We start from the raw sequence: 21908 nt of genomic DNA, 5'->3' as shown, positions 1-21908 counted from the left end.
CTCTTAGAATCATATTCCACACCATCATACAGAACGATTGGTAAAATAATCTAAAAAAGTGTAAAAGGGCACAGAAGAAATAGATTTATTATAATGATTTCCATCTGAGGCGGGTGAGGGCTGCAGTTACTCCACAGTCCAGTATGGTGTGGATGTCGTCTGTGGTTGTGATGAGTGCTGTTTTGGTGCTGTAGTTACTCCTGCTGTGGTGGCGTTTAGTTTAGACATTCTGAGCCGTGGTGCATGCATGCCAGTGTTTTAGAACAGGATAAAGAACAGAATTGGAGAATTTTATTTTCTAGATTGACTTTTATTCAAGCTGAGGCAGTTTAAGACGGGAGACAGCTAAAATAAAGCCATGTTCGGCTTAAAACATTGAGTCTTAAGCATGAGTCGGGTCGGTTGGCATGTATAGTGGTGCCTGTCCATCCCAAATATAATATTTGTTTAGTCTGTTTGTTTTGGAGTAAGGGCCTCTGTAGTTGGAAGTGGAACATATTGAGTACGTAATTAAATCACGGGACCACTACTTCTTAATTACTTGTGTTCTCCCTTGTAGGGAGAGTTGTAGCACCTTTCAGCGCTCAAGGTTCCCCTTTGTGGATTATATGAGCGTCTGTATGTTGTCAGCCAACATGGTGGATTTACTTTGACTACTTCACATCCCTGGACACTCCACTGCACCCGGCATCAGTTTAAAAGGCAAGTCTGGTGTTGGAGCTGAAGTTGTATATATGCCTCGTTTTTAACTATAGCCTGAGAACTTGGCAAATTCAGAGATAATTGACAGAGAATGCTATAGCAGAGTTTGGGCATATGTCATCACTAGCAGTATGTCGCATCCATAAAGAAATAATTGCTCTCTCCAGCTACCGAACGGAGACCTTTAGCTTCTGTTGATTTACAAATCGCTGATGTCAGGGGCTCTGATATGAGTTGGTAATAGGGATGATGCATTGTAGCACCTCCACCCATGTCTTCCCAGGGCAGAGTAACGAAATGCAGCAATTTGTGTGGTGTTGCATTACTCTAGATCTATCAAGCCAGGGAAAGCCACTCAAGGTGGCCTTACGTGGCTTGATAAATCTAACTTAAGAGTTGCGTCTCTCTTGCGTCCCATTGTGGGGCACAAGGACGACGCAACTCTTTCATAAACTAGCCCCTTATTTTGCCACTTTTCAGCAGATCTACGTACTGGGGCTGGGAGTAACGGTAAACAATAATTCCACGGTTGGAATGCCCTTTTGAGTCTGTGCAAACCTACTAACTTGCATGTTTTAGGGGTTTTCAATGGTTCTTCTCTAATCTTTTTCAATACCTAGAAAGTTTGGTGATTTACTCCTGAAAAAGGCAGAAGTAAAATGTCTTTCAGGGATGAGAGGAAAAAGTGGTTGGGGGGAAAAGTGAACTTGCAAAATCTCAACAGATTTTCACATGAGCAATCTACACAAGCATATTTGCTCATGCTAAAATGCAGTTCAGAAATATTTCTAGGAGTGCGATTTTGTAGCCTACTTCTGTAAATTCTTGTGAATCCATGAACACTGTAAATCTGCACCAATGCAGGGACATATATTGTAGGTGCACTTTTGTGACTTTTTGAAAGAATTGGGTCCCTAATTAGGTCTGGCGTTTTTAGCAATACCTTTTGTTTTTATTACATTTTATCTCTGTCTATCTGTCGACTGGCTTCACTGTGAGTGGCAGCATTCTTCTCTTTCACAAGGAGCATGTCAGCAAACACACTCGAAGTAGTTTTGTTCAGTGCCAGGGACTCCTGTGGCAATGTGTGCTTTTTGCGCCCCAAAAATATTTTTTTGCTAATGTTTGGTATAATGGTAAAGGCTCAACGGCTCCTACAGCAATCAGGTTTTACAAAAACCATGTCAAAACAAGACATGTATTGACGAAACCAAACTCTTGACCACGAGTATTAGACCTATTGACTTTACCAGTGCTTGTTTATTACTTATTTTTTCCCAAAGTACCTTTTTTTTTTTTTATGTGAGCATTTTCTCTTGAAACCAAAGAATAGTCAATCTCACTTTCAAGCTTCTGCAATTATTTGCATCTTATCAAAGTGCATTTCTGGGAGCATTACACATAGCCTTGCAGTAGTAAAATTTTCAAATTTGCATACACATTTATATGCTGGAACCTCTGTCAGTAGTGCATTCCGAGCTTACAACATTTCCTTAGTGTGCTCACCCTAATAATGAAGGTTTTGCATTAAGGAAATGAGGCAGGCCTGTACCTGGACCTGGACCTCTGGACACATCGCTGGTGACTGCACATATTCCGAGTTAGCTTCTTTTCTCCAGCTAGAAGAGAATGAACAAGAGTTTTGAAACCACCCCTCCCTTTTACAGATATCAAATCAAATTTTCAGACTGAAATTCTCCAGCCATCGGCTTTGATTGAACCTTTGCACCCAGTGTGACGCCTTCCTGGATCCAGTTTTTACAACTTGCTAGAACCCATACGATCACTAGTGGCCAGAAGGCAAGTGGGTAGACTTGATCACCCTGCACCTTCTGATCCTAAATTTTTATCATCACATCTGTCACCGGACAGTCTGATGGTGCACGCATCAGCTGTGAAGTTGACTACAATTCTTTCCCTACGCCTCGCCTGACGAATTGATGGCATGCAATGGAAGGATTTGCCTGCAGAAGTTTTTCCTGCACACCAGTGCTGCTTGTCTGGCTCATTACAGCCACACCATGTGGAAAATACCAAAACTTGTGGCAACTAGTTTCCTAGACCACATTAGGGGCGCCTTTGCTGTAGTGTTATTTGAGTATTTACCACTGATGTCGTGTCACACCGCTTTGCACCTGGCTTAGCTGCCTATTGTCACTTTAGTGGTCACTGGTTATAGACTCCGTTTTGTGTTTAGCATAGCTTTGCCATGTTAAAGTATTTTACCGTGCAAACATGTTATGCAATGTGTTTTTCTACTTCTGCATGTTTTCCTTCTCACCGAAGAGCTAGGACTGGTACACGATATGTAGGAGGTAAACAGTCAGTACGATACGACCGTAACAAGCTAGTATTTATCATAGGCAAGAGAACGGTTTGACTTTGGGAGGTGTGCCTTGGGAAGGTGGCCAGCTCCCTACACATTCCTTTCAAGGTTTACCCAAACTAGCCAGCATTTTTTAATGTTTCCATCTGAGAGGAGGGGTCTTGTAGAAGGCTCTTTCCATGGTTATTTAAGCTACAAAAAGGTGGCCCTGCTCAGTAGCGAGGAATTCCTAGACCTCGGTCATGATTGTATGTCAAATGCCTGACATTTTTCCAGTGAGGGTGAGGATCTCTTTCTCGCAGTTGAACGGGGTCATCTTCTTGCTGGCATGAGAAAGATGAAGCATCTGACAGGCCCTACGGTTATGAATTTGTATTAATTAGTTGCTTTGCATTGCATATGAATATATATCAATATGTGTTTATATCCTTGCATGTATATATTTGCTGTTTATAGATTGAAGATTCTTTATATATGGTCTTACGTTGTTGTTGCACATTTTGAAAGTACACTTTTTACTATTCAAACCTTCCTTCACGAACCTTGCAAAAAGCTATAATAAATGTCTCATTCAGATTAAGAAGTGCATTCCAGAGAATCTTTTCGACTCTTTTCAGAGTGTATATCTTGGCTCAGTCAAAAGAAAAGGAAAACATTTGCCCAGTTTGTGAAGGATGGCCAGAATGCAGTTAATCAGGTTTTTATGATTGATTTGTTCACCTCAGTTTTTCGGGCCCAGTCTACGAGCACTGGCATACTAAGGTGCCATACTTTGGTGCTTTGGCTTTCCAGGTGATTCACTTGCTACTTGATGAAGAGTGGGTTTGTGTGAGGAAAGCTGATGCCTCGCTTGAGAGGTTTAAGAAGCGTCGCACTGCATGGTCCTTAGGCTTGGCATCCCGTTTGACACAATGCCATCCCTCTGCTGTGCTCCTGCTCAGGTAAGGCAGTTCATTTACCCCACACTGCTGTCTTGCTGAATGAAGTGTTGCTCTGCTTGCCAAGGGAGATGGAGAACATCCTGAATGTGGAGAGGGGCCAAGAGTATTATTACACTATTTTCTTGCTCCCAAGAAGGATGACGGATTGTTTTCCGTGGCCCATGTGTTTCAGGCTCTGAACAAACACAATTGGATGGTAGAACTGGATTTGAAGGGCACCTGTGTTTACAACTCGACCCTGAAATCACACAAGAATTATCTTTGGTTAGTAGTGGGGTAAAATCATTACCAGTTGGCTATACTGCTTTTCGCCCCGACAAACCATCTTGGTCCGACTCCCTCCTGAGTGCTTAGCCTAGGCTTCCATCTCTGTTAAAATCACACCTAAAGCCATCGCGCCACTACCTGCTTGTCAAGGCTATCTTCAGTATGTCCCTTTGAAAAGCAGATCAACCATAACAGAAGTTCCAGAACATCCCAGATATTTCGATGTTTCATCCGTTGAAATTGATGTCAGTTCCGAAGGTTCTCCGACTCTTGGGCCTGGTGGCATCATCGATCCTCTTAATGGCTTATGAGAGGTGTAAAATGGGACCCAGCGCTATTGTCTGGACGTATAACAGCATACTACAAGTGGCAGCAGGCCTCAAGTGGCGATTGTGCTCAAATAACTTGACGAACAGACAACCTTTGTGTCTTACAGCAGGCAGGATAACAAAAGTTTAAGGTGATTCATCCTATACATCAGCACAGCTTGGCCACAAAACATTGCCAAAGCAATAACTTGCATCGGCTATCGGCTTGCCAGTGTCTGATTCTAAAGCATGTGACTTTCCTCCGTCTCAGAACTAGCGTTGTTATCTTAGTTCACATTTAACAAAGTGGATGAGAAAGCAGGTTTCCTCTTCGTTGAAGTCCATGCTTCAGTGTTTATGGGTCCTGTCTTCCTTGATCTCTAGCCCATGGCTGTTTGCCCTGACTTTGAGGATTTGGACCTTTTCTTAGGGTTTTTGGTGCTGGTAATTATTTAGTTACTCCAAGCTGCCCTACCATTGTTGCAGAAATCTAAACACCTGGCCCCTCTAGAGGAACTGCTGCTTGTCATGCAAGTGTTTCTTGATAACTTTGCACATTTGACACAGCTGTCCCTGCCCCTTGAGCCCCCGCTCTCCCAGTGCTCTGAGGCTACAGAATCGACACAGAACCCGGGGTGACCCAGAAAAACTCAGTAGGACGCATCTGACTGTTCTGCACAGTGATCTGGGAAGCCCCAGGCAATAACAATGTTTAATGTTTTGCCAGAAACCTTCGGCCATGTTTTCAAAAGACTTCCCACCCACTCGAGCTGCAGGAGGTTCCCTTCGGAACTTAGGCTTGCAAATTATTAAACCTGCATGCATTAAAATAATTTTTGGGGGTTGTTATTATGCTGAATAAGCCAAATGACTTCACAGCTGTAGGCACAGAACAAACAGTTTTTGAAGTAAATTCTAAAGAATAATGCTTTGCCCTAGAAAGAAAGTTGTAGAGATGCAGATGAAAAAAAGGGGATATGGCTATCCAGTGTAAGGTACTGCTGAGTATCTGGACGCGCACTGAGGGGAAATCAGACCATCACAACATGAATTGAGCACTCAGTGTGGTTGGCTACCAGAAGTTGGCTGGTGGTAGGCAAACTGGTCTGGCAGTGAAAGGTGCCAACAATGCTGGGAACACTCAGGAGTTGTAGGCCAATCTGAGAAGGCAAGGTTGAAGGGCTTGGTCAGTGAATCTTAGTAATGATAGTTCAGTAAGTGGTATTTTTGAAATGATAATATTGCAGCATCCACCAGGAGATGACATCGGTGTTGATATGAATGGTGCAGTGGCACAGGGGCCTTTGAATCTCGGGGACTCACTGCACTGTGATTATGGCTGCCTTTTATTATTCAGTTCATTTTCTTTGCTTGCATGAAGGCCATTGTTCTGCTTTTTATGTCACTTGAGCTACAGCTGAACGGATAAGGGATGTAAGTTCACCAGCTATGATGCTGTTGCTTTGGGGCCACACACATGAAGGTTTGCTATCAAAGGTTGATGGAGGCCAAGCTAGTATCTGAGTGTGGTACACAGATTAGCATGTCCCTCAGTCTGTCTCCTGGAACCCTGCACATTGTTCTGTTGTACACCATTGATCACTCTGTGAATGAGAATATTATTTTGCTTCCATATAGATTTCCTGATGCCATGGACAGCGATCTCAACGCCCAGGACAGGAAGGACTTGGACAAGTTCATCAAGTTCTTTGCCCTGAAGGTGAGCGGAATATGTCTGTAAGCTGGCCTAATGTGACCCACTAAAATAAGGAGTGCTTTGCATTTATGAGAGTTGGAGGAATACAACACTGGCTTCTCTGAGAGTTTCTGCAATCTGTCTGTGTCATGCCTGCTTGAGGAGTAATGCCTCTTTGGCTGAGTGTTTGCTGAATCTCTCCAGCGGAGGAAGAGCCTCTGCCTCTCTGCGGTTAGAGGATTCTATCCACGCCACATCCATTCGAAGAGGATTGCTGACTTCTGAGTATTTGACAAGTCTATCCATGCAGACCGTCACTAGATGGAATATCTGCTTCATTCAGTCTGTGCAGTCCAAGTACTTGAGACACTAAATGTTTGTTTGTCAGGGGTCTTGATGTATCTGTCTAAGACAAGTTTACTTCAAGCAAACCACTTGTGTTTCTGAGTGTAAGAGCAGGAGTAGCAAGAGCATTTGTTCATGCCGGAACCGCTCGAGCAGTATCCTGTGTTTTTATGGGTGTTTTTATTGAATCCCTCCCTGCCATGCCCTTTGTCTAAGGTGCACTTGCTTCCTTGAGGGTTAGGAAATGATGCCCCTGACCAGGTTTCGCAAGCCTGGCCATCTGCTTCTGTGAGTGAAACAGTAATGCATCCGTGCTGCAACTTGCTAGGTCAAAACATCTGCTTTACTGAGGGTCAGAAGAATATGTTCAAGCTAGGCCTTCACAAATCCAGCTTTGAGCTACTTTCAAGGTTAGGGGTGTGGATTCCATGTCAGTCTTTCAACTCAGGGCACGTTTTTTTTTTTTTTTTTGAGACTTAGCAGAAAATGTTGATGATCAGAGCATTTGCCTCTAAGCTTCCTTGAGGCATGGCACCTGCTTCTGAATGTTGCCTATCTTTCCCTGTCACATTCTTACTGTGCAGTGTTTGCCATATATAGTAAGTGTGTAAAAGGTGACCTATAGTGATCTAATTGGTGCTTTGAGACTTATTTGATTATATTAGTTGCTTGTCTCAATTGGGTGTCAGCGACATGTAAATGAGAACACAGCTCTGAGTGGGTAAGTTTGAGCATTCACTAGTCGATTAGAATTTGAGTTACTATTGAGATGGTAAATTTAAATACTGTGTTGTCCAAAAGTAGTTGAATTAACCTGGAGGTTGCAGGCTGGCTGAGTCATGGTTTAGTGACCAAGTAGGCCACGTTGATGGTATGTCCTTCATTTCAGGGTATGACCTGTTCCATATTCCTTTTTTTTTTTTTTTTTTTTTGTGGCTCTTCAGGGGTGTGGAATTTATTAAAATATCTACTTGTCCAGGGGACAGGTTGCTTCTCAAATCTACTTGTCCTGTAAAAAGATCTACTTGTCCCTTTGGTGCCATGTAGTGTGGCGACAAATTATGCCTGCAATTAATAGCCTCTCTGATTATGCCAGGGCTACTACCATAGTAGGGCTTGAATACTTGGAGTTTCAATCCCTACTGTAGCAATTTCCTTATTTTGCCACCTTTCTGCAGATCTGCATACTGGGGCTGGAGGAAGCAGTAAGCAATAGTTCCAGGGCTGGAATGCCTTTGAGTCTGCAAACCTACTAACCTGCATGTTTTAAAGATTTTTACCAGCTTCTCTCTAATATTTTCCCATAATAAGAAAGGTTGGACATTTACTCCTGACAATGGCAGAATTAGAACTTCTTCCAGGGTTGGGAAGAAAGTGGCTGGAGGGAAAATGAACTTGCAAATGCTCAATAGATTTTCACATGAGCAAATCTACACATTGTATTTACCCATGCTAAAATACAGTTCACAAATATTTTATAGGGGTACGACATATACCATGGGTGCACTTTTGTGACTTTCTTTAAGAATTTGGGGCCACAAGTAGGTAGGTTCAGATTTGTGACCTGCAAATTGTGAGTCTCAAATCAGAATGTAGGATGGTGTCCTTGACACCATCTGTGATTCGCAAGTGCTTCGCAAATGCCCACATCATGAATAATCATGAGGTGGGTCGCAATTTGCGACCCCCCTCGCGAATGGTGGCCTGCTGGAGACAGCAGACCACCATGTCTGTGACTGCTTTTCAATAAAGCAGGTTTTTTTGGTTTTTTTTGTAATGCAGCTCGTTTTCCTTAAAGGAAAACGAGATGCATAACAAAAACGAAAAATGAAACGTTTTCGTTTCATTTTTTCAGAGCAGGCAGTGGTCCGCAGGACCACTGCCTGCTCTGAAAAAATGTTTACAGTGACATTCACAATGGGGGAAGGGGTCCCATGGGGATCCCTTCCCTTTTGCGAAAGTGTTAGCACCCATTTGAAATGGGCGCAAACTGCGATTGGTTTGCGCCCGCGTTCGTGGTCACAAAACAATCCTACATTGCACTGCGAGTTGCAATTAGGAAGGGAACACCCCTTACTAATTGCGAGTCGCAAACCCGTTTTGTGATTCGGTAACCAGGTTACTGAATCGCAAAACTGGGTTTGTGCATCGCAATGTGCTTTTTGCACTTCGCAAACAGCGAAAGTCGCTGTTTGCGACATGCAAAAAGCTACCTACATGTGGGTCTTGGTCCCTAATTAGGTCTGGTGTTAACAAAGACATTTTGTTTTTATTAAACTTCTATTTCTCTCTCTTTCGGCTGGCTTTACTGTGAGTGATCGCATTCTGCTCTTCCACAAGGATCGTATTGCCACACAAAGTAGTTTTGTTCAGTGTCAGGAACTACAGTGGCAATCAGTGACGTAACGAAACTGGAGGGTGCCCCTTTGCAAAGAACATGGAGGAGCCCCCTCTCCAGACTCACTCAGGGTAGGTGCTGTGCTGAAGGGGCCCTCTGGAGGGCGGCTGCGGGGCCTTTGTTATGCCGCTGGTGGCAACGTGTGCTTTAAGAGTTCAAAAACTTTTTGGGGGGGGGGTTTGCCAATGTTTGTTACAATGTTGAGGGCCTGGTAGCTCCCACAACAATAAAGTGTTACAAAAGCCATGTCAAAACAAGACACGCATTGATGAAACTAAAAGACTTATAAAAATATGTCAGATCAGTTGGCTTTGTCAGTGTTTGTTTATTTTCATGCTTCCCATAATCGTGTTGAAAATGGTTACACTGATTTTCCATTAGAAATATTTTTGGGAAATACTAGCATGCCTCAACACATTTTACTAAATGACACTTCATTTGCATATAATCAGAGAGCATTCTGGGAGCATTATACTTAGCCTCTTAGCCTAAACTTTTCAAACGTGTGTACACATTTTTTTTTTTTTTGTACTGGAACCAACGTCAGTAGTGAAGTGTGACCTTAAAACATTTATTTACAGCACGCACCCTAATAATGAAGGCTTTCAAATAATGAACCATAAATACAAGTTCGAACAGCATTATCTTTTGGAAACACATTACCTCAACTGCAGAGAGTTCCACTCTCTGTAAACAGGCAGCCAAAGGGTTTGTGCTGCAGGGGGTTGGGCCTACTTGTCCCAAGGACAAAGTAAACATAAAAACTTGTTGCCCTTGACCCCAAACAAGATGTCCCTAGGAATTCCACATCCCTGCTCTTGAAATTAACAAATACTTGAGTTGAGTGGGGGTCTGTGATGCGGTAGAATGTTTGTGATCTAATGAGGCAACTAGGGGCACAGGAGTGTGTGAAAAAGGCAAGATAACATTTGAGTTATGTGTATTTGTAAAGCGCACTACATGCACAAGGGTATCCTGACGCTGAGCAGATGTGTGCGCACCTATCCCTGCCTAGAGTAGGTTGGATAATTCAAAAGCGAGGTCTTCAGCCTCTTGTAGAATTAAGAAGCGAGGAGGAGACTCTGATATGGGGGGGGAGGTCGTTCCACAGTTTAGGAGCAATGTAAGAGAATGCTGATCTTCCTGGTCTCGTTCTGTGTAGGCATGAGATGAGTAGGAGTTCTGCAGAGGTGTCTCGTTAGTTGGTGGAAGAACATGCAGCTGTTTAGATAGGTGTGACAATAGCTGTGTAGAGCCTGGAATGTGTGTATGAGAAGTTTGAAATGAGAGCATTTGTGTATCGGGAGCCAGTGGTGCTCCCTTAGGTGTGTAGTGATGTGTGTTCTGTGTGGGAGGTTGAGGATGAGTTTGGCTACTGAGTTCTGGATGTTTTGTAGTCCTCTGCAGAGCTGCTTGGTAATCCTGGCGTAGAGGGTGTTCCCGTTGTCCAACGTGCTGGTAACTAGGATGTCAGTGATTTTTTGTAATTTTTATTCTGGTGTTTCTTTGGAGCTATTTGATGATCTTCCTCAACGTATTTAGGGTGAGGACACAGAATGCTGTCAATGATGATTCTGAGGTTCCTGGCATGGGTGTTGGGTGCAGGCATGGGTCCGAGTTCAGCATCCCTTGATGAGGGCAAAGATCAGTACTTCTGTCATGTCGATTTTGAACTTGAGACATTTGGCTTTCACCCAATTAGTGACTTTAATCATGCAGGCGGTGCACTTGTTTCTTGTGTTGGGGGTTCTTTTCTGAGAAGGATAGTATAATTTGTGTGGTGTCAGCGTAGGAGAGGATATTTATGTTGTGTGCAGAAGATGTTGGACTGAGTAGAGTGATCATGTATGCATTCAAGAGGGAAGAGGCTGAGCGATGAACCTTCAGACACTCCGCTGATGTGTTGGAGGGCTTTAGGGGACTATGGTTCCAGGCTCACAGCTTGTGTTCTATCCGTTAAGAAGAAGCAGATCCAGCAGAGAGGGGATCCTTGGATGCCAATTTCGTGCTGGCGCCTGATGAGGTTGGGGTGTGAGACAGTGTCAGGTGCTGCAGAGAGGTCGAGGAGAATGAGTTCTGCTGTGCCTCCTCTGCCAAGGATCATGCAGATGTCATCTGTGGCTGCAACGAGTTGGACCTGAATCCGGACTGCATCACATTGAGTAGCTGGTGGTTGGTTAGGCATCTGTTGATTAGTGTGTCTGACCTTCACTGGGTATGGTAGGAAGGAAATGGGTCTGTAAATGGAAGCTTGCTGGATCACTGGATGGTTTCTTGAGCAGGGACGGGACGGCGATGTGTTTCCAGGTGTCCGGCAGTGGGGCTGAATCAGTGGAGGCACTGAGGGAAATGCGTTTGTGCTTCGATGATCGGTAGGAGTCCTTTGGTGACGACGTGGTGTGGCAAGGATCAGATGGGGCCCATAGTGGACAGTCTTCATTATAGCAGCAGTGTCGATGGTGGTGACGGCTGTCCACAAGTTTGAAGGCATAGAAACGACCAAGCCTGAGCTCTGAAGCATAAATGAAGATTTTGCAAGTGTGGTAGGTGAGGGTGGTCTTCAGCAGTTTGTTGGTATCAGAATAGGGTGGCTCTTAAGAAAAGAGGACTGGCGTTACTGTTGAATTGAGCTTTAAAATAGGGGTAGTGGAGCTCTGAAGATTACAGAAGAAGCTTAATGGAAGGTAAGATAGTGAGACCGAAGGGAAAGTGAGGAGTCAAATATCAGCTGTTTTTGCAAAGAAGTGCAAAGGGAGATGTTGATCGCAAATGAGGTGTATTTGCAGCTCGGAAAAAGTGAGCAGAGAATGGATCCCGAGGGTCTCTGACAAGTGGAGTTGTGGGTGTGAAGTTAGTCACATTTTAGGAAACTGTTGTGTGCTCTATTGGCAAGATGGGTGGAGAACCTCTAGAACAACATTAATGGTTTCGCAAACCTGTGCATTCCAGGAATGGTGTGTGATGTTCAAAACTACAAACATCATGTACCCACCTATTATGTAAAAGGAACCTCACCCACTAGATTAGTGGCATACTTCATTATTGTGTCTCATCTTGGTATACTAAATAGCAGGATGGGCTGAATCTCTGGGGCAGGGGGAGTACTTTGTTAATCTTTGTTAATGCTTAGGTGTAGGGGTATCTAAAGATGCTTAAAAAATACTTTGAGGCCCCCCCCCCCGGAATCTCTTTATTTTAGGCGACTCTAGTATGGTTAAAAATAAGTGAAAGTCGGTGCGGCTGGATTTTATATATGGAAGCATCGTGCCTGTCGACATGTTTCAGCCGTATGATTATTGACCTCTATTGGTCCACGGCTTTTATTAAATGTAGTTAAAGCATCACAGGTAAGTGATTAACGAGCTCATAGTTGGATGGGAGTTATAGGACCTGACCAATAATTTTTCTGTTACTTGTCACTTCATAGTGCACCCTCTAAAATGTACAGTTTCTGAGTGTGTAGGGCTGCTACCTTTGTTTTCCTAGAATGCAGGACTCTTTGTGATCGTTCACTGGTGTTGGGGGTACAAGTATGGGCAGTGGTACCACCAAAGGATACACTGTGTGGGGAAATCAATCAAAAAAGTTTATAGAGCACACTACTCACCCGTGAGGGTCTCAAGGTGCTGGGGCACAGTGGGGGTGGGGAGGCTGATTACTGTTCGAAAAGCCACATCTTGAGGTTTTTTCTAAAGAGCAGGAGGTTCTGAGTCTTGCAGAGTTTGGTGGGGAGGGAATTCCAGGCCTTGGGGGCGAGGTAGGAGAAGGATCTGCCTTCGGTGGTGGCGCGTTGTATGCGGGGGACAGTGGCGAGTGCGAGGTCGGCGGAGCGGAGGTGGTGAGTGGGGGTGTGGAAGTTCACTCTTTCATTTAGGTAGGTTGGTCCAGTGTTGTGGAGGGATTTGTGTGCGTGGATGAGGAATTTGAAGGTGATCCTCTTGTCGATCGGAAGCCAATGAAGGGATCTGAGGTGTGAGGAGATGTGTTCATGGTGTGGGAGGTCCAGGATGACGCGGACGGCTGCGTTCTGGATCCTCTGGAGTTTTTGTTTGAGCTTGAGTGTGGTGCCGGCGTGGAGCGTGTTTCCGTAGTCCAGCCTGCTGCTGATGAGTGCATGGGTGACGCTCTTTCTGGTCTCTATGGGTATCCATTTGAAAGTTTTTCACAGTATGCAGAGGGTGTTGAAACAGGAGGAGGTGATGGCGTTGATTTGCTGGGTCATGGAGAGGGAAGGGTCCAGGATGATGCCGAGGTTGCGTGCGTGGTTTGAAGGGGTTGGTGGGGAACCTAGGGCGGTGGGCCACCAGGAGTCGTCCCATATGGTTTTGTTGGGGCCGAAGATGATGATTTTGGTTTTGTTGGAGTTGAGCTTGAGGTGGTTTGCTGTTAACCATTTGGCGGTGACAAGGAGACCAGCGTGGAGGTTGGTTTTGGCAGTGGTAGGGTTTCAGGTGAGGGAGATAATGAGCTGGGTGTCGTCTGCGTAGGATATGATGGTGATTCCGTGTGGTCGGAGGATGTTGGCGAGTGGGGCCATGTAAATGTTGAAGAGGGTGGGGCTGAGGGAGGACCCTTGGGGGACTTCGCAGATGATTTTGGTGGCTGTGGAGTGGAAGGGGGACTTTCTGGGTTCCTTTGATGAGGAAGGAGGTCAGCCTGTCTAGGGCCTTGTGTCGAAAATCTGCATTGTGGAGGCGTGTGCGGAGTGTTTGGTGGCGTACAGTGTCGAAGGTAACAGAGAGGTCTATGAGGATGAGTGCGACGGTCTCGCCCTTGTCGACTCTGGTTCTGATGTCGTCAGTACATGCAATGAGGGCGGTCTCAGTGCTGTGGTTCTTGCGGAATCCAGACTGGAAGGTGTCGAGTGTGTTGCTTTCATCTAGGTAGTTAGACAGGCGGGTGTTCACTAGTTTTTCAGCGACCTTGGCGGGGAAGGGGAGAAGCGAAATTGGGCGGTAGTTGGTGAGGTCATCAGGGTCTGCTTTGGGCTTTTTCAGGAGTGCAGTGACTTCTGCGTGCTTCCAGTGGTTTGGGAAGGTGGCGTAGTCGAAAGAGCTGTTGTTTATGGCGCGAAGCTTGGGAGCGATGGTTGGGCTGACTTTGTTGAAAACGCGGAGGGGGCAGGGGTCCGAGGGGAGCCTGAGTGGATGGAATTCATTGTTTTTGCAGTTTCTTCGTCGTTGGTAGGGGTCCAGGTGAGTAGTAGGCTTGGGGGTGGGGTGGTGAGTCTTTGCTGATTGTGTCGGTGTCGTGGGTAGCGGGTGCGTGTGGTGTGAAGCTGTTGTGTATGTCTAAGATTTTGTGGTGATAGTGGTTGGAGAGGGAGTCGCAGAGGAGTTGTGTGTGCCTGGGGTTGATGTTGCTGGCTTTGGGTTTGGAGAGCTTTTTGATGATGGTAAAGAGTTCCTTGCCGTTGTGTGAGTTACTTTCTATGCGTTCCTTGTAGTATGTTCTTTTGGTGGTGCGTATGAGTTGGTGGTGTTTGCGTATGGTGGTTTTGAGGGTGGAAAAGTTGGTGGTTGAGGGTTCCTGTTGCCAAGCTTTATCTGTTTTGCGGCATACATGCTTGGAGTTCAGTGGTAAACCAGGGGGCGTTCTTGATTTTGCGGGTGGTGATGTTTCTTCTAAGAGGGGCGAGTGAGTCTGCGCAGGTTGTGATCCTTTGTGTGAGATTATGGGCAGCAATGTTGGGGTCGTTGGTGTTGGGGGAGGGGTTCTGAGCGAGTTGGGCGTTCAGGTGTTCTGTGGGGATCTTGTCCCACATGCGGTAGGGTCTGGTGTGTTGGTGGTGGTGTGTGGGGGGTTTGGAGAAGAAGTGGACGCAGTGGTGGTCAGTCCAGTGGAGTTCGGTGGTTTGAGTGTAGGTTATGTGGTTGCTCGAGGTCTAGTGTGTGTCCTGCTGAGTGGGTGGGTGCTGTGACCAGTTGTTTGAATCCAAGGTTCGTGAGGTTATCTAGAAGGGATGAGGAGTTGTGGTCGTTGGGGTTCTCCAGGTGAAAGTTAGTCACCAAGGAGGATGTAGTCTGTGGAGGTGAGGGCGTGAGGGGTGATGGTGTCAGCGATGGCGTCACAGAAGGGGGGGGTGTTGGAAGTTGGCTCTGTATATACTATTTCAAAGTAAGAAATAGTGTGCACAGAGTCCAAGGGTTCCCCTTAGAGGTAAGATAGTGGCAAAAGTAGATCATTCTAATGCTCTTTTTTGTGGTAGTGTGGTTGAGCAGTAGGCTTATCAGAGGGTAGTGTTAAGCATTTGTTGTGCACACACAGGCAATAAATGAGGAACACACACTCAAAGACTTACTCTAGGCCAATAGGTTTTTATATTGAAAAATATCTTTTCTTAGTTTATTTTAAGAACCACAGGTTCAAGATTTACATTAAAAACTTTAAATGTAAGGTACTTCACTTAGATACTTTAAGAACTTTGAATGAAAACAATATCATGTACAGTATTTGTAAAAATGGCAATAAGCTATTTTCAAAGTGGACACAGTGCACAAATCAACAGTTTCTGGGGGAGGTAAGTAAAGGTTAGATTAGGAGGTAAGTAAACACTTACAAGTCTCAGTCCTGGGGCATATGCAGCCCACCCTTGGGGGTTCAAGACAAGTTACCACACCAGCAGTTCAGGGCCGGTCAGGTGTAGAGGTCAAAGAGGTGCCCAAAACACATAGGTGCCTATGGAGAACATGGGTGCTCCGATTCCAGTCTGCCAGCAGGTAAGTACCTGCTTCCTCGGGGCAGACCAGGGGGGTTTTGTAGAGCACCGGGGGGGGACACGAGAAGGCACACAAAGTACACCCTCAGTGGCACAGGGGCGGCAGGGTGCAGTGAGGAAAGCAGGCGTCGGGTTTCAGGTAGGAATCAATGGAGGGACCCGGGGGTCACTCTAGCAGTGCAGGCAGGCACAGGGGGGGGGGGCTTCTCGGGACAGCCACCACCTGGGCTAAGTAGAGGGTCGCCTGGGGGTCACTCCTGCGTTGAAGTTCGGTTCCTTCAGGTCCTGGGGGCTGCGGGTGCAGTGTTGGTTCCAGGCGTCAGGTCCCTTGTTACAGGCAATCGCGGTCAGGGGGAGCCTCTGGATTCTCTCTGCAGGCGTCACTGTGGGGGCTCAGGAGGGTCGTCTCTGGTTACTCACGGGCTCGCAGTGGCCGGGGAGTCCTCCCTGAGGTGTTGGTTCTCTGGATCTCGAGCCGGGGACTTTAGGTGCAGAGTGTGAAGTCTCACGCTTCCGGCGGGAAACTTGCAGTCTTTGAGAGTTGCTTCTTTGTTGCAAAGAAGTAGCTGGTTTTGAACAGGGCCACTGTTCATGGGAGTTTCTTGGTCCTGTAGTCCAGGGCAGTCCTCTGAGGCTTCAGAGGTCGCTGGTCCCTGTCGGATGCGTCGCTGGAGCAGGTTTTCGAAGTTGGAGACAGGCCAAATCAGTTGTCGTCTTCCTCCTTCTCTTTAGGCTTGTAGGTCAGCAGTCCTTCTTCTTTCTTCAGGTTGCAGGAATCTGATTTCCTGGGATCTTGGGAGCCCCTAAATACTGAATTTAGGGGTGTGTTTAGGTATGGGAGGGCAGTAGCCAATGGCTACTGTCCTTGAGGGTGGCTACACCCTCTTTGTGCCTCCTCCCTGTGGGGAGGGGGGCACATCCCTAATCCTATTGGGGGAATCCTCCAAACTCAAGATGGAGGATTTCTCAAGGCAGGGGTCACTTCAGCTCAGGACACCTTAGGGGCTGTCCTGATTGGTGGGTGACTCCTCCTTGTTTTTCTCATTGTCTCCTCCAGCCTTGCCGCCATGTGTTACAGTTCCTGCAGGGGGAGGTGAGAAGCACCTCCACCCAGTACAGGCTTTGTTGCTGGCCACAGAGTGACAAAGGCACTCTTCCCCATGTGGCCAGCAACATGTCTGGTGTGTGGCAGGCTGGCAGGAACTGGTCAGCCTACACTGGAAGTCGGGTATGTTCTCAGGGGGCATCTCTAAGATGCCCTCTAGGTGTATTTTTACAATAAATTGCACACTGTCATCCGTGTACATTTATTGTGCTGAGAAGTTTGATACCAGACTTACCAGTTTTCAATGTAGCCATTATGGAACTGTGGAGTTCGTGTTTGACAAACTCCCAGACCATATACTCTTATGGCTACCCTGCACTTACAATGTCTAAGGTTTTGCTTAGACACTGTAGGGGCATAGGGCCATATGTACAAACTCTTTTTCCCATAGACACAGAATGGGTAAAAACCTTTGCTACATCTGGCCCATAGTGCTCATGCACATATGCCCTCACCTGTGGTATAGTGCACCCTGCCTTAGGGCTGTAAGGCCTGCTAGAGGGGTGACTTACCTATGCCACAGCCAGTGTGAGGTTGGCATGGCACTCTGAAGGGAGTGCCATGTCGACTTAGTCATTTTCTCTCCACCAGCACACACAAGCTGTGAGGCAGTGTGCAGGTGCTGAGTGAGGGGTCTCTAAGGTGGCATAAGACATGCTGCAGCCCTTAGAGACCTTCCCTGGCATCAGGGCCTTTCGTACCAGGGGTACCAGTTACAAGGGGCTTACCTGAGTGCCAGGGTTGTGCCAATTGTGGAGACAAAGGTACAGTTTAGGGAAAGAACAGTGGTGCTGGGGCCTGGTTAGCAGGGTCCCAGCACACTTTCAAATCATAAGTTAGCCTCAGCAAAGGCAAAAGGTTAGGGGGTAACCAATGCCAAGGAGGCATTTCCTTACAGGGGGCGAGGACCTTGTCGTCTGTAGATGAGGGTTCCTCTGAGGGTGGTGGTGTCGTTCATGTGAATTAGGAAGTGCATGTGATCTGCGCTGTCTAGGGTTTCGTGTGTGTTGGTGGTGACCTTAATGGTGTTTTTGTGTATAATGGGGATGCCACCTCCTGGTTTGTTTAAGCGGTCTCTACGATGGAGTTTGTATCCATCTGGGGTGGCTGTGGCTATGTCTGGCTCAGATGAGGGGTTCATCCAAGTTTCCGTGAGGAAGACAATGTCTGGTGAGTGTGATGTGATAAGGTCCCAGAGTTTGATGGCATGCTTGTGTATGGAGTGGGTGTTTAGGAGTATGCAGTTAAGGTAGTTGTGGGGGCTGTTGTTGTTGTGCTTCATGATAGTGTTGGTGTGGGGGGTGTTAGTGGTGTTGTGAGGTGTGTTGGAGTGGGGTTTTTTGGTGTTGCTGTGGGTTGTGGTGGTGGTGTTTTGGAGTGTGTTAGGGTTGTGGGGCTTGTTGGGGAAATATAAGTAAGATGATGAACCTTATTTTGGATTAACCTGCAAGTTAATATGACCCAGTTCGCGATTGGTTGTGGCCCGGCAGATGACAGTTCTGTCTTGTGTGAATCCTTTCAAGTATTTCCTGTCTGCTGTCTGGCCAGTATCTTCAGGCAGGTAGAATGTAACTAACCTCAGAAACCGTAATGAAGAGGCAACCCCTTCAACTAGGGATGTGCTCTCCCCAGTTATGTAATAACACTGCAGGAGTAATCCCTGGCTAGGCGGAGGTATGCTATAGAACACCTCGCTGGGAGGAGCTGTAAAAAGCAAATGAGGGTCATTTTGTGATTGTCTAAGCTGTAGCCAGTGTTGTTGCTCCTCCATTGTATAAAGACTTGCAATTTCCTTTCATACAGGAAGCATGTTTCTTGTTACTGGAAGGCAGCTCTCACCATCTTGATACTGTGAGGGGTCTCAGTGTGGACTTGATCTTGGGAGAGTAATTTCATGTTCCTCCTCTTCCAAGGTCTAGCCTGCCATTCTGGAGCAGGTTGGCAGACCAACAGGACTATGTGATTGGCAGAGCACTAACGATGTATCTCCATCCCGTGTTCTTTCCTCCTTTCCCGCAGGAAAGTTGCATGAATTGGCCGTCCACAGGATTGGGCATTCTTCTACGGATACTGTCTTGTCCACTGCTTTCCGATCCAATCATATTTTAAGGGTTTCATTTATAGGTTTAATTATGTTTGATTTAACCTAGAGAACAAATTTGAAATTAACCCTCACACGTACTCCTGTTGTGTGAGTTTTTTTTTTTTTTTTTTTTTAGTTCTCCTGTGACTGCTTCCCTATTGCCCTGGGATAAACCCTAGAAGTGGCTTAACCCCTCCGACTAACTGATGGAAAAGTAATGTTAACAAGCAAGGAAGGTTTTGATTTCTGCCGAATGATACGTTCGATGGCATCTGTCGCTGTAGATACGCATGTTTTGCAATAGCTCGCCATCTGGTGTTGGGCCGGAGTGTTACAAGTTGTTTTTCTTCGAAGAAGTCTTTCGAGTCACGGGACCGAGTGACTCCTCCTTTTGTCTCCATTGCGCATGGGCGTCGACTCCATCTTCGATTGTTTTTTTTCCGCCATCGGGTTCGGACGTGTTCCTGTCGCTCCGAGTTTCGGAACGGAAAGATAGCTAATTTCGGAAGATTTTCGTCAGTATTGTTGCGTTCGGGATCAGCGTAGTTAGATTCAACACCGCATCGAAGATCGAAGAGCTCCGGTGCCCTTCGGGGTAGTTTTTCGATCCCCCGTCGGGGCCTGGTCGGCCCGACCGCGTGCTGAAAAACGCCGATGGAACGGACCCGTTCCGTTTCTGCCCCAAATGCCACAATAAATACCCCTATACAGACCAACACTTGGTCTGTAACCTGTGCCTGTCACCTGAGCACAGTGAAGACACCTGCGAGGCCTGTCGTGCGTTCCGGTCCCGAAAAACACTCCGAGACCGTCAAGCCAGAAGACTTCAGATGGCGTCCGCGCCGACAGCCCACTGAGAGTTCGAGGAACAAGAAGAGGAAGGTACCTTCTCGATCCAAGACTCAGACTCCGAAGGATTCGACGATACACAAACCGTGAGTAAGACGTCGAAAACCACACAGAGGAAGATTTACAAGGCCCAGGGGACGCCACTGCCATCAGGCCATGGCTCCACCCATAAATTCGGTGACCGACCGTCGGCACCGAAAAAGGCCCAAACAGTGCCGAGATCGTCCGACTCCGGTCGAGACACCGGCACGCAGCCTTCTCGGGACCGAGAACGTGCTGGAGACAAGCCTCGACACCGAGATGCCGGTGTGGACACGGCTCGACGCCGAGACAGCGGCACCGAAGAAGATCGACGCCGAGAGGTTTCGGCCCCGAAAAAGAAAAAAGTCACCTCAGAGCCGAAAAAACACGCAGACAGGGTTTCGATGCCGAAACAAACTGCAAGCGACCCAGCTTCAGGCTCTTATACAGAAGAGCACTCGCTAACCTCCCAAATGCAAAAGCATAGGTTTGAGGAAGAGCTACAATCAACTGATGTGGACCATACGCAAAAGCGTATTTTCATACAGCAGGGGACAGGAAAAATAAGCACCCTTCCCCCCATTAGAAGAAAGAGAAGGTTGGAGTTCCAAACTGAACAGACACCACAACCAAAAGTGGTGAAAAGAGTTACCCCACCACCCTCTCCTCCGCCCGTGATTAACGTCTCACCAGCACAAACTCCATCACACTCCCCAGCTCACACCACCATAAGCCAGGGTGATCAAGATCAAGACGCATGGGACCTATACGACGCCCCAGTGTCAGATAACAGTCCGGAGGCATACCCTACGAAGCCATCTCCACCAGAGGACAGCACCGCGTATTCTCAAGTGGTGGCTAGAGCAGCACAATTTCACAACGTAAGCCTCCACTCAGAACAGGTCGAGGATGATTTTTTATTCAACACACTCTCCTCCACCCACAGTTCATACCAAAGCCTGCCTATGCTCCCTGGTATGCTCCGGCACGCAAAAGAAATCTTTAAGGATCCGGTCAAAAGTAGGGCAATCACACCAAGGGTGGAAAAAAAGTATAAGGCGCCTCCTACAGACCCGGTTTTCATCACTGCACAGCTGCCACCAGACTCTGTCGTTGTAGGAGCAGCTAGGAAAAGGGCCAACTCCCACACATCTGGAGATGCACCACCCCCAGATAAAGAAAGCCGCAAGTTCGATGCAGCTGGTAAGAGAGTCGCAGCACAAGCTGCAAACCAGTGGCGCATCGCGAACTCCCAGGCACTACTTGCGCGCTATGACAGAGCCCACTGGGACGAGATGCAACATCTCATTGAACATCTGCCCAAGGACTTACAAAATAGGGCAAAACAAGTGGTTGAGGCGGGACAGACCATTTCCAACAACCAGATCCGCTCCTCCATGGACGCTGCAGATACAGCTGCACGGACAATTAATACATCTGTAACTATCAGAAGGCATGCATGGCTCCGAACGTCTGGATTTAAACCAGAGATTCAACAAGCCGTTCTCAATATGCCTTTTAACGAAAAACAACTGTTCGGTCCAGAAGTGGACACAGCGATTGAGAAACTCAAAAAAGATACGGACACTGCCAAAGCCATGGGACAGTATAGAGGAGGTTTTAGGGGACAATATAGAGGAGGGCAATTCCCTAGGAATAGAGGAAGATTTCAGAGCCCCAAAACCCCTACTACTAAACAGTGACTCACATGTCACTCACCCCCTCCACACAACACCAGTGGGGGGAAGAATAAGTCATTATTACAAAGCATGGGAGGAAATCACTACAGACTCTTGGGTTCTAGCAATTATCCAACATGGTTATTGCATAGAATTTCTACAATTCCCTCCAAACATACCACCAAAAGCACAAAATTTGACAACACACCATTCCAATCTCCTGGAGATAGAAGTGCAGGCACTATTGCAAAAGAATGCAATCGAATTAGTGCCAAACACACAAATAAACACAGGAGTTTACTCACTGTACTTTCTGATACCAAAGAAGGACAAAACGCTGAGACCAATCCTAGACCTCAGAGTAGTGAACACTTTCATCAAATCAGACCACTTTCACATGGTCACACTACAAGAAGTATTGCCATTGCTAAAACTACACGACTACATGGCAACTTTAGACCTCAAGGATG

At 46.6% G+C, this 21908-nt stretch overlaps 1 protein-coding gene across 7 annotated transcripts in view; it reads left to right on the top strand.

Annotated features, from left to right (window-relative positions):
• Positions 1-21908, top strand: part of ATG13 (autophagy related 13) — a 401206-nt gene that overhangs the window by 4472 nt on the left and 374826 nt on the right. For all 7 annotated transcript variants that reach the window (XM_069221706.1, XM_069221705.1, XM_069221704.1 and 4 more), the window contains exon 2: positions 6183-6264. In XM_069221706.1, the coding sequence (XP_069077807.1) occupies positions 6196-6264 (69 nt within the window). In that variant the 5' untranslated portion in view covers positions 6183-6195. The remainder of the gene's footprint in view (positions 1-6182; positions 6265-21908) is intronic.

Source organism: Pleurodeles waltl, chromosome 3_1 (genome assembly GCF_031143425.1).
Source record: "Pleurodeles waltl isolate 20211129_DDA chromosome 3_1, aPleWal1.hap1.20221129, whole genome shotgun sequence".
Classification (NCBI taxonomy): domain Eukaryota; kingdom Metazoa; phylum Chordata; class Amphibia; order Caudata; family Salamandridae; genus Pleurodeles; species Pleurodeles waltl.
Note: the sequence above shows the minus strand (reverse complement) of the source record. Positions and strands in the feature narration are given on the sequence as shown.